The following is a 13,356-nucleotide window of genomic DNA, read 5'->3' as shown; positions in this document are numbered from 1 at the left end:
ATGGTAGTGGACACAAATTTTCCTGTTCCCCTAGATATTTCCTAGCCATTTTAGTCAATTGATAGGACAGCACCTAGGATACCATCACCGTTTGGCCCCATAAGTCTTTGTAATCATACTTTTGGAACATAAATTGAAATGATGAACATTTGCTTTTGTAACTTATCATTAAGGGAGATTAATCAATCCAAAACACTAGCCAACTGGTGTGAAAAATAGCTTAATTTGCTCCATAAAGGTGAGACAGATACAGATTTCATGCGTTTTCTTCTCCATGCTAAAAAAAATGTTTGTGATTGTTCCCGAAGAAATGAAATATAAGATACGGTGGAACTAGGGTAGTTACCGTACAAGATATATCTAACGATTGACGCATAGGCAACATGATAGATCGATATGAGCACCCAATAATAAAACTCGGTTGTTGCCGATACTTTCTTCTCGTTCCTTCTTTCATAATTCGAGCTCGGATGCAATGGAATTGTCAATTGACCTCTTTATTTCTTCCAATAACATGAAATTCTGAATGAGATCCCAAAATAAGAAAGCAAAAGAGACAGAGACATTCACATAATGCTAGGTTAAGGAGAGAGTTGTCAACACATGCATGAAAACAACATTGATTTTCTTTGGTCGACATGATCTGAACCAAGCCGTGGACTAGATTGGGGAGGAGCAACTTGACCATCAACAAAGAGTGAGTTATTTGATTCTCTAGCAGGCTGATGATGCTCAGCTAGGGCAAGCTCGTCGTCTGGTCCGTAAATTGGAGGGTTTGTTCTGTAGTTTTCATTGGCCGCTTGTCTCTCAGCCGCAAGAAAGTGGCCGAGAGATGGCGGATGATTGCGCACGTTCTCATCATCTGTACTGTCTTTGGAGCATAAAGAGAGAAAACAGAGTCTGAATTTGGTGTTGTTGCTGTCGTTGTTGTTCGTCTTCCTGTCCTTGGTGGCCTGATGATCGGTTTTTCTTCCTCTTAGAGATCTTCTTGAGAGCTCTAGGATGTTATTGATTCCTATAAGGCTCCCGAGCGTAATGCTCCTATCATGGAAAAAAGACCCTGTGGACTGCAACCAACCAAGCACATTTGTGAATTAACAATCATAGAACACGTACAAAAACACTTGACACTGTCAAAGATTATGGAACTTAACACGAAAACGGATTGGCGACCTCCTTTAAAAATTTCTTCACATTTCATATTAAGATCAGGCAACAGCAAGTTACCAACACATGATGTCAGTTAGCAACACATACTGTTAATTAGTAACAGTAACAAATGTAAAATTAGGTCCAGTGTCAGTATCATCTACAAAACTACAGTGAAAGCATAGGAACCTCTAAATTTCTAGTCCAAAATCTTTCACAACCCGAATATGCGATGACTGCTGTAAACACAAGAGGATATATTCCCATGATGCAGCGTATTTTCTTCAACTTGTGGGTTGTGGCACTATGGTTACCTAGCACACAACACCAGTCTTGTCCAGCATAGTCTAAACAGTTATGAAGACTCGGTACATATATATATGTATATTCCATCTCAACATATATATGCAGATTCTTTTTTAGCTTAACCACCTTGTTTCTTCTTTCCGTTAGAGGGAATCGAATTCTTGACCTAATTAACAAATCATATGAAGATTACATACAACATGAAGTAAAGAAAAACACAGCCTTCACACAAGCATAATTGTGCATGAACAAAACATCCTGGAACCTATGAAGCATGGATATGGATACGGATATGGCGATACGATACGATATGACACGGCACGGCGATACGAAAAATCTCTAAAAATTAAGATACTATACGTTATGGATATGGCAAATAAAAATGTATATAGCAACAAAACTATACATTTTAAAACATAATTCATCATTCAAATTCAAGTACATTTGAGTTGTTAGAGAAGAAAAGTTCGAAATCTAATCCTCTTTATATAGTAGAAGTGTGAGAGTCGTATTCATGGTTTTAATTAGAGGGAAGCTCTTTGTATTCAACAACTTTTAATTATAGATGTCTTCTATTAATTTTCTCCTCCTCAATACCTTTTTTGAAAGTATAAATGTATCCTAAAATCTGGATATGTGTATCCTAAATGTAGGAAACGCGTATCCATCATGTAAAATTCCTGTCCATTGATCAAGATACGTGTCGGACGAGTATCCGAGATTATCGGATAAGTATAGTATCCACTCAAGTATTGGATACAGGATACGGAACCAAACAGAAGTATCCGTGCATCGTAGAACAAACAAAAACAGAAGCCACTAACTACATACTCAACAGTAAACAGTATAAACCCATCATTTCTAAACCAAATACATACAGATATAATATACAGACAGATACACATGTCATATGTATGACTAGAAAATTCCAACAAAGCCCATCAAAGACAAAACTAGTCTGTAATATTACACTGACCTCTGTGTCCAGATCTGATGAGGAATCTGTGGAGGAAGTTGGAGAACCAGTGAGTAAGGTGTTGAAAGAAACTGACCCAGAAAATTCATGGTTTGAAGCAGCCAGCCCAACTCTCACATGCAATGGCTGCAATCCCAGTGGCCACCCTTCCTGCCACCCATCAATCATACCATCCCAAAATAATCAATTATTCATAAGCCTCCAACAAATAATGACAAAAAATCAACATGACTGAACAATGTGGCAAGAAAAAAGTAGACCCACAAACCCAGAAAATTATAGGAAAAAAACAAGAAATAAATCAGACCCACCATAGAAATCTAGAGAGAGAGAGAGAGAGAGAGAGAGAGAGAGAGAGAGAAATGAGAGGTGGGTTTTGAGCTCAGAGGGGAAAATCCAAGGAGGTAGAGAGAGAGGAGACAAAGGACTACCTGCTGTTGTTGCTGAGCCATTTGTCTGCACAGGCCAAAGGAACTGTGTCACCTCCTCAGGTACATGGAAGTGTCATTTCCTTAAATTTTCATTGCAGCTTTGCCTTTTCTGAGGTGAATTCTTGTTGGAGTGGTAATATTGGGTAACTCTATATAGAGGTCAGTTCTATGCACAGGAGATTAAGAACAACACCTGGAATGTAGAGAGAGAGAGAGAGAGAGAGAGAGAGAAAGTGGACTAATCATTTGTGAGCACTGTTTGTTTGCTTTTCTTGGGTTCTGACTCCTGTTGAGTGTTTGACTAGAAAGAGAAAACAGAATCATTTCGTACCAAGAAACATGAAAAACAAGAGCATAATTCCAAAAATGGTTCAGAAGCTGCCCTCTGGAAATTATACAACATCGATATCACCCTTCCCCTACAAGTAGAGATTTTTATACTATAAACAGTTCCATCACCCAACTCTCTCAATTGCTTGTACAACTTGTAACGTAGGCGCATTATGTAATGCTAAGTGCAGTCGCTTACGCTCAACAGATGAATGTTAACTGTTTATATGGTACGTTGCATATTCATCAACGGTTGAAAATTACACAATTGCTAATGGGCGACAATCCTATAAACAATAACAAAATCTTCTTTAGAGTCTTTACAAAGAGAACACACGAACATGGCATGAATGAGAATGGTAAACCCAAGCCCAACCCATTGAGTTTGAATCTGATACTTTTCACTTACAAATAGTAGTAGTTCGTTTTTCAAGATTCAATTTTTTTATTGTAGCCATGCAAGCTTTCAAAGTTCAAAGTGTATAATTAGATGAAATAATGCATTGTAGTTGGTCATAAAATAATTTCTCATCATTAAGATTGTAAAGATCAAATAGAGGGTATTAAATTAAATTGGAAAAAGGAAGACACTTTTGTCTTGTTGGATAATTGGATGGCAATATGAAGTAGTCACACTGCCATTGAGTAGTCCTTTTCTTTTGGCCCACAACGCCTTTTGTCGTGAGACTAAGCCCAATATTTTCCCAACAGGGCCCACAACAATATGACCAGGAGGAAGTAAATGACTTCTTGCTTTGCTCCACAGCTCCTCTTTTTGTTAAAAGTAATTTTTAGCGTATCCAGAAAAGAACAATGTTATTTATATTAATTTTTACTTTTCACATAATTTTCTTAATTTATTTATTATTGATTTTTTTTCAATTCATCTAATCCAACGATTAAAAATTGACAGGGGTGTATGAAAAATAAAAATAAGTGTATAGACCCCAGAAAATAGTTGCATGGTGTTACTGTTTTACTCAATTACAACATGTAACCTTGATTTCTATTAATATATCATAGAGGTGAAATATATCAAAATCGTCGTCGACTTATATCATACATGGAATGGTACAACGCGTAACTTTTGTTTTCAGTAGTTTTTGTGACATTAACCTATATTTGTTATATCATTAATAGGAGCATAATCACAATATGACACTTGATTTCTCGTGTAAAGTGTGGGTGATTTACGGGACAAGGCTTTTTTAAAAAGAGCTGGAACACCTGTTTAGTTTGCCTTCTTCCTAAAAGTGAGAACTACAACTAACTAAGACAAGTATATTTTTTTAAGGAAAAAATTTTGAACTGTGATATGAACTTATACACATTTTTTAATTTGCCATATAAACTAATATTTATTATTATTATTATGTTTTAAATTTTTATTATTGCAAAATATTGAATTGCCTAAGAATTCTTTTCCACATATTTTTTTTTTTTCACAAGTAATCGTTGAGATTTAATTAAATCTCAAAGATTAACACGTGAATAAAATGTGCAGAAGAACAAAGCTCTTAAATTGCCACTCAATTCTCATCTTCCCTTCAAGGATCTCATTCATCCAAGGCCATACAACCCAAGCCCAATTTTAGTTGTTAATGGACAGAAGTTGAGCCCAATTGCGGATAAGGTTTGGGCTTTTAAGTTTTAATAGCTAGAGCTAAAATCAATGAGGGTAAACATGGAAAAAGACCTGGGTTGAATACTTGATAAGGCACTAGGGAATCCGCCAACTAAAGGTGGCAATTTGCCAATCGCACCACACCGTGTGGTTAGGAAAGGTGAATACTTGATACATGCAGATTCAATCTTTCTTAGCTAGTAAGACACATTTAGGGTTGGAAATCCCATATATTCATCAAGCTTTATGCGAGTTTGGTCCATGGCGGACAATTTCTTGCTGAGACCTGTGACAACCATTAAGTCAATCTACCTTACACAGCCATTAGAATTGTCAAACAGATACTAGCTAGGAGCTAAAGCTTGCTGCGACAAAGAGAATAGTGAAGCTTGGCCCGAAAACGGCAATGGATTGTGCTTCGGGAGAAGCTTTCTTCTTGTGAGAGAGAGAGAGAGAGTAATACTTAATGTCTTTGAATTATTTTTAGTTCAGTCTGAACACATATTAATCCATCATTAACAATATTGGAGTCGTCTTCGCTCTGCAATCAGAATCTTCTTGTAATTATTTCTATGTTATACTCCAAACCATCTCAAAGCGCTCAACATTGACTTAACTAGTTGATGACAAATGACGATTTTGTTTTAGTATTTCCTTCATATTGTCCTTGTAATCAAGGAAAATACATATTCAAGATGAGTTGTGAGTCCATTTATTTGATACATATATGTAACTGACTAAACGATCTCTGATTTGAATGAATTCTATAGAAGTGATTTTTTGGGAATGATTAAGAAAAAGAACGATTTCGATTATGAAATTTGTATAGTGAGAATACGTTAATAGCACGAGGTGGATTAGGTTTGCACCTCATAAGATGGATGCAAGTATTATCCATTAATTAATATCATGTATAATTTCATGAGGAATGATAACCACACATTCTATTTCTCCTTCTAGTACACACTTTTTTTTTTGTCATCGAATTGAATAAATTAAACAAAGACAATGATGATCAAAATAAAACAAAGATGTGTAAAGGGAGAAAAATGGTGCGTGTTTATTTTTATTTTCTAGGGGGTTCTCCAATCATTGTGTCATTCACACTGCATTTATCGTTTGGCCTTACTGCCTAGCCAAGCTAACAGGCATTTTATCACGTTTATGGCATCATATTGCAATTGGGGCCACTGCATGCATGTTGGTGCTGTGTCTGTGCAGGAAAGAAACAGTCGACTGACTATGAAATTTGACATGTAGTGGTGGCTAGCTAACTAAAGCTTTCAATTTCTACTAGTATATATATTCAGATACCTCCTCCCACACCTTATAGTCAATCTGGGTCGTATAGAAGAAGACAGATTTGCATGTTTATGTCATTGTGTTAATATCAGTTAACTAACTTCGTCTTCATGGGAAAGTTCCTATATTTTCCAACTTCCAAGAAAAAAAATATAACATCGATATATGTACGTACTGACTTCCTTAACCCTGCCCACTATACATGCATGCACGACTGATATGTTTTAATTTTATATGAGGAAACAAAAAACAACAGAGAGGGATCAGAGAGAGAGAGAGAGAGAGCGAGAGAGAGAGCTCTCTCTGAAGGAAGTGATCAGAATAATATTTTAAAACAAAATTATATTATAATCATCAAAATTTATAGGCCAACGTTACTTGATAATGGTGAGGCTATAGAATGATATTATTAATTACACGATCAATGTTGATTACTATACCCAAAAACGTCTATTACAGTACTAAGGTAAGTTAAACAACATCTATCTCTTAGAGTTAGGCGAAGTCATAAGAGTACGTGGAGAAAATTAAGATACAATTGGTTAAATCCAGAGTTTAATTCCCTGTTAATATATAGAATGGAAACCCTCAACATAAATCACCTCAACTAGTACATTCTAAATATTCCCCTTTTAAGAAGAATCAAGGATCTCCTGGCTGATCTTCTTGTTTCGAGGAACCGCCAGATCTCCTGGCTGATCTTCTTGTTTTGGAATGTAATGGTTTGTTAACTGTTGGTGAGGGGAGGTCTCCCTCCTCTCCCTGTTTGCTTATGTTGTACTCAACCTTTTTTGATAAAGAAATTCTATATCGTCGCTTTTCGAAAAGAAAAAAAACAAGAAAAAAAAAAGAATCAAGGATGACATATGTCTCAACCTTATCAACGATAAGCAAGTTTGATTAGTTTACAGTTATTTTCAAATTCCAATAAACCTTCTACTTTGATTTAATATGTACCCAATCTGATCCAAAACCAACACAGTAAAAAAAGATGCATACTAATCGAACATTAATTCCTGTTACCAGTACAATATAAAATCGGTTAAAAGATGAGACCATAAACACAGAAAAACGCACAGACAATAAAACTAGCTGCCCAGCTACCATTCTGCCCATTATCCTTTTGGGGCCTTGGGATGGAAATGGAAGAATTAGTTAGATGGAATTGGTAGTTGGAGATATTGCATTTTGGAGAAAAGATTCTCTTGGATCTCTTCCATCAAAATCATCGGATAAAGTGATTCGGGTTTTTGAAATTTCATTTAACGGTAAAAAATTATTATAGTTTTTAAGGGGTCAAAACAAGTGGGCCGTTGGATGAAATTTCAAAGGTCCGAATCATTTAATCGGGTGGCCTTGGTGAAAGAGATCTGAAGAGGATCTCTACTTCGCATTTTGGTTGCATGGTACAATAATTTATAGGGAGTTTTAACAAAAAATCCACGGTACTGTTCACTTTAACGAAAAACCACATTTTTACACTAAAAAGTCAAACATGGTACTATTCACTTTACCCTTTATTTGGTCCTTATCATTAAAACTCAAAGTTTTCAAGCAATTTTAATTAGTTTTCCTTAATTTATATTAAAATAATTAGTTGTCAAGTAGAAGGAGGAATACTATTACGACGAGAACAACTTATATAGTACGAGATATAATTTAACATATTAGTTATATTATTAACACAAAATATCACGATACCCGTGTTATGCAAGTGGTATTATAATGTTATGGTGAGAGCTGCAAAAGGGAGACCCCAACATTCATTGATAAAGAGAAGGTGCGCGTGGGGGCCAATAAAAGCCTCCTTGAAGTTAGAGAGAGATATAAAGTACTACCCTACCAGCTCTTTGATTATTATTTTTAGCTTTTATAAGATCATCTCTGTCATCTATGGAGGAATATACCACATGGGTTTGCTCACCCCCCTCAACTGGTAATAAAACAATGCAGGCTCAGGCTAAGGATGTCTGCATCTGCTAGACAAAGTATAGTCAATGCCTTCCAATCCATTCTACAGAAATATGAGAGAGAGAGAGAGAGAGAGAGAGAGAGAGAGAGAGAGAGAGAGAGAGAGAGAGATCTATTCTACAGAAATATGAGAGAGAAAGAGAGATCCATTCTACAGAAATATGATAGAGATAGAGAGATCCTTCTACAGAAATATGAGAGAGAGAGAGAGAGAGAGAGAACGAGATTCTATGAACACTGAGATGCAAGCTATAGTACTGTAAAGACATATCATATGATCACCTCTATGACAAAGTACAAAAATAATACAAGGCCTTGATTCAAAGTAAGCATTATTGGAGGCTTAATAATGGAATCCTATGAAAACTTCATCCTTGATAAATTACAGAAGTTACACATGCATGATTTTTCAGATCTGGGGTTAAATTTCCCAATGTCCAAAAAAAGGAAAGAATATGATGTGAGATCAAGCGATAAACCTGAACTGCATATATGAAAATGGAGAAGAAAAAGTGCCGAGCTAGCACTGATGATCACAAATTCACTATCATCACAATGATATAGATAAGAATTACATGCCATTAAATTTGGCTTAAACATAAAATATAAAAATTACTTCACATGCATAGAGATCTCAGTTAGCTGATGCTATATGATCATCACTTGCTTGTACTCTAACTTTCTTCTTCATAATAATCTTACTACCAAGATCTGCAAGAACATCATCAACAGGAGGAAACAACGATTCGATCTCATCAATCGAAAGATCAAGTAAAATTCTGGGGCCAATTATTGCTTTTCTCTTCTTTAGTGGTAGTGATTTGGGTTTTCTTGGTGCTGGTGGACATTGCAGGCTTCCTGTGATTTTGTGATCCAAAGATGTTGGAGTCTTCAACCCATCTTCCACATCACCATCACCACCAATACCTTCTTGCTGGACTCTACAAAATTCTCCTGCTGACGGAAGTTTGACCTTCAACGACGAAACAAACATGTCGAAATTATCTTCTTGCTTCTCTTCTGAGATATGTAAGCCGTCATCTTCTCCTTTGTCTTCGTCTTCACAACGCGCAATTTGGCACGCATGGTTATTAAAATTCAACGCGGGTCTCACTAAGAAATTGAATTCCATGGAATTAAGACCGTTATTAGTACCATTTTTCTCAGAAACCAACATTTGAGAGTGAGAATTAGTACTACTTTTGGTCTCACCGCCCATGGATATTATTAATGGCATTGACTTGGAGAAGCTGTAGCTCTTGGCGTACATAAAGATTTAATTTCAGTAATGAATGAGATTTGGAATAAAGATGAAACAAAACAAAGGTGGGAAAGTACAGGAAAACAAAGATTTCTAGAGAGATCAATGAGCTAGAAAGCTGAATTAAAAGACAGTTGATTTTACAGATCAAATAGCTGCTCAAAAATATTATCACCACCAAACAACCATGTACCTTTTCTATCAGCTTCTTTGGATTTTAGCTCTCAAGATATCAACCACACAGAAAGAGAGGAAGAGAGAGAGAGAGAGAGAGAGAGAGAGAGAGAGAGAGAGAGAGAAAGGATATCGAGAGAGAGAAATTTGGGAGTCTTTTAAAACCTACAATTCGGTGAAGGATCCAATGCAGCAAATATACACCTCTCTACTCTCTCTCTCTTATGTTGGGAGAGAGTAGGGTCACTATCTCTCAATAAGTCAAGAAAAGTTTATAGGTATGGAAAACACGATTTATATGTATTTCACGCTATAATAATTCATAACATAATTGATATAATCTACTTCTAAAGTATATTAATGAAATATAATTTATGTATTATAATTTACGTAAAATAATAACCTTTTTCAGGTATATAGAATCTTTTGATTTGATTTTTTCAACGGGCTTTGATGCATCTGAGCATGTGGTTTACTACCAACAAACCCTGATCTGTTCCATGATCCATCCTAACGTGCATGTTCTAATTTTCTTGGCCTCTCTCGTTTTCTCACGGTAATCTGGAAGAATTTTTTGTCGGATTGTGATTGTTTGTTTCGAATGCAAAAGGAACTTTTTCTGGGGTTTTCTTTTTCTAACCTAACTTTCCCGATAATATTTCTTTTTCTCGATGGATGCTTATTATGAAAAGCCGGTTAATATTAAAATGTCCGGCCGCAAGAATTACTACATTAATATGGCTCTGTCTGACTATCTGTATTCTGTATGTATGTCGTTTGAGGCTCAGTGTGTGTATATATATATATATGTGTGTGTGTGTGTCAATTGTTTTATTAGCTCCACACCAGCACCATGCATAGCTAAATTAGCTCCACCATGCACGTTGTACAGGTATTGCTACCAATTTGAGTTTTCCATTGGGAATATGTTTTTGAACTTTAATCCTTGAAGAAGATTAAAATTTAATAAACATTTGATGTTAGATTAGATATTGATTTTAGTTCTTTAATGTGTACTTAATTCAAATTCATATTATATTTTTGTTTTAATATTTAATAGATATCTTATTTAATGTCATTACATAAATTTTAAATTTACTATTATACACATTTTAATTCATTAATTTTATTTAACTTATATTTTACTAAACTAGTGTACCGAAATGTTTTTACCTAAGTATATTGTAGTAAATTAGTGGCACATAAGAAAATATGCAAAAACATAAGTATACCAAAAATTCCGTACCTAAATATATGATACTAAACTAGTGTACTGAAATGTCGGTATCTAAATATATTAAACTAAACTAGTATACCGAAATGTCCGTACCTAAAAATATTATACTAACCTAGTGTACCGAAATGTTCCTTCCTAAATATATTGTAATGAATTAATGAGACATAAGAAAATATGCAAAAAACATAAGTGTACCGAAAAATCTCTACGAAAATATTTTCTTATATAAGATACTTACCATAATGAGAATTAAAATTTATAATATTTTCTTAAAATTTAATTTATGAACACCATGAAATTATCAATAACAAAAAGAGACATTGAATACACATGCTGGTAAATTTAATTTAATAGATTTGTAAGTGAGAGATCTTAGGTTCGATCCTCGTCAAAGGCGAATTTAAACCATTGCTAGCCCATTGTAAGGCTAAGCACATCCCCCTCTCCCTTAGTGTAGATTATATCGTTTGTTCAAAAAAAAAAAGTCTAGGGACTAAATTTAATTTTTAATCTTGTATAAGACATTTTTCTATACTTCATCCTATATAAGGATTAAAATCTAATTTTCTAATATATATAAGTTAAATTTTAAAACTTATAAAATTATTTATTTTGGTTTTACCTATGAGCATGGGCGGAGTCATTAAGGGATCAAAGTGGTTCCGTGCCATCCTGACTATTGTGTAAGAAATTTCTAACGGCCTTAAGCTTGCAGTTGTAGAACCGTGAGGCATGAGGAAGAAAATGAATTGTCATCGTGAAGAAGTTGAGTTGAACGACATCGTATCTTATAATTTTCTAATAGTTTTGTTTGTTTTGTCTTTGTGGATTAGTGAAACTCAGGGATGATGTTTTAAAATTGACTTTATTTCTAAAGCAACCTAATCAACTATTATTTGAAACCCTCCTCTTTGCCCTACTTTTTTTGTCAAATGATTCAAACCAGATTTCTTTGTATTTTCTTCCTATAATTTCAATTTTTTTAGTGGTTACCCTGCTCTCTACCTCTCACTTACTTGTATTATACACTTCTTTTCATTCTCTTTGTTAAATTTAACAGGTCTTTCAATTTTTTTGAAGATTAGTTTGATTGCTCATGCTATGAGTTCGAAGTTTTTGAAGATTAGTTTGATTGCTCATGCTATCAGCTAAATCATAGATTGCACAGGTCATCTTATAGTAATCGACTAATCCTTTTGAAGTATCCTAAGATTCAGTAGATTGTGACAATTGGTGCCATATATGCGGGTATTTAAGAGCTTTGGAGATATACTGCAACAGAGGTTTGGAAATGCATGCGTGGGTGCATGTGGACCATTTGTTCTAACAAGTCTCACTAATGGCTAGCAAATCCTTTCGAATATGGTATGAAGATTATGAAAGCTTCAATGCTATGTGTTCTTGAGAACTTTACACAGAATGTATACGAAGAGAAAGAAAGAGAGAGAGAGAGAGAAAGAAAGAGAAAGAAAGAGTAAGATAGATATTTTGATTTCTTGATTGTCAAGTTATGGTTACAATTGTTGTTATATAATCTTCCTTTTACTTAGCTGCTAATCTTCCATCTCCTTATCCCAACTATATTCTAACAACTTATAACAGCTCACCCCTTTAATCTATTGACAAGTGTCACTTGACTTGACCCTTGATCTTTTCTTCACTTGGATAGCTTTTCTTCACTTGTATCTTCACTTGAATACTTATATCCCCCCTCAATTGAATGCCGAAGAGAACTGAGCATGAGATTGCCACAGTGCTGGTGAAACAAAGGAGCTGACAATCCTTTTGTAAGTATATCAGCTGATTGGTCTGCAGAGGAGACATGTTGTATCTGAAGATCTCCTCGAATGACCCGTTCCCATACAAAATGATAATCGATCTATATGTGTTTTGACCTGGCATGAAACACTGGATTAATGGAAAGTGCAATCGCTGAGATGTTATCACAATAGATCAGTGGATGATTTGAAAGAGAAACATGTAAATCATAAAACAACTATCGAATCCAAGCCAACTCTGCAGCTGTAATGGCTAAGGCACGATACTCAGCCTCTGTGGAACATCTGGAAACTGTGTGCTACTTCTTGGATGACTAAGAAATCAGATTTGAACCAAGAAATATAACAAATCCTGAAGTAGATCGGTGTCATTGGGATCCCCAGCCCAATCTGCATCGCTATAGGATTGTAAATGGAGTGATCCTGGCGTGAACTGAATACCAAAGCTTGATGAATCTTTGAGATATCGGATGATTCGTTTAACCGTAATAACATGAGACTTCATATGGTTGTGCATAAACTGACAGGCTTGATTCACTAAGAAAGCGATATCGGGTCTAGTAAATGTGAGATATTGAAGGGCACCAACTATGCTTCTGTATTGCTCAGGATTATGGTATGGTTTGCCATCGTCCTTAAGTAACCGATGATACGGTAAACAAGGCGTAGCACAAGGTTTACAATCTTGCAAGTCAACCTTCGCAACTAACTCATTGATATACTTTGTTTGAGAAACAAATAACCCTCATGAGGTATAACTAATCTGTAACCCCAAGAAATAATTCAGTTGGCCCAAGTCCTTCATATCAAATTCCTC

At 35.2% G+C, this 13,356-nt stretch overlaps 1 protein-coding gene across 1 annotated transcript; it reads right to left on the bottom strand.

The window, feature by feature from the left end:
- Positions 1-481: 481 nt before the first annotated feature.
- Positions 482-3,461, bottom strand: LOC103447715 (uncharacterized protein At3g17950-like). Its single transcript, XM_008386906.4, has 3 exons — positions 2,863-3,461; positions 2,432-2,581; positions 482-1,067 (listed from the first exon to the last, which is right to left on the bottom strand). The coding sequence occupies exons 1-3, from the start codon at positions 2,881-2,883 to the stop codon at positions 597-599; spliced, it is 642 nt and encodes a 213-aa protein (XP_008385128.1). The 5' UTR covers positions 2,884-3,461; the 3' UTR covers positions 482-596.
- Positions 3,462-13,356: the final 9,895 nt, after the last annotated feature.

This window comes from Malus domestica, chromosome 11, assembly GCF_042453785.1.
Source record: "Malus domestica chromosome 11, GDT2T_hap1".
NCBI lineage: Eukaryota > Viridiplantae > Streptophyta > Magnoliopsida > Rosales > Rosaceae > Malus > Malus domestica.
The sequence above is the reverse complement of the archived record's forward strand: the minus strand, read 5'-3'. Positions and strand labels throughout refer to the sequence as shown.

What these genes read in the sequence shown, in the direction of transcription:
- LOC103447715 (XM_008386906.4), bottom strand. Translation starts at nt 2,883, where the DNA reads ATGGCTCAGCAACAACAGCAG. An exon ending in TGGCTCAGCAACAACAGCAG is followed by an intron (nt 2,582 to 2,862) that starts GTAGTCCTTTGT and finishes GATGGGTGGCAG; the next exon opens with GAAGGGTGGCCACTGGGATT. An exon ending in CATCAGATCTGGACACAGAG is followed by an intron (nt 1,068 to 2,431) that starts GTCAGTGTAATA and finishes GGTTGGTTGCAG; the next exon opens with TCCACAGGGTCTTTTTTCCA.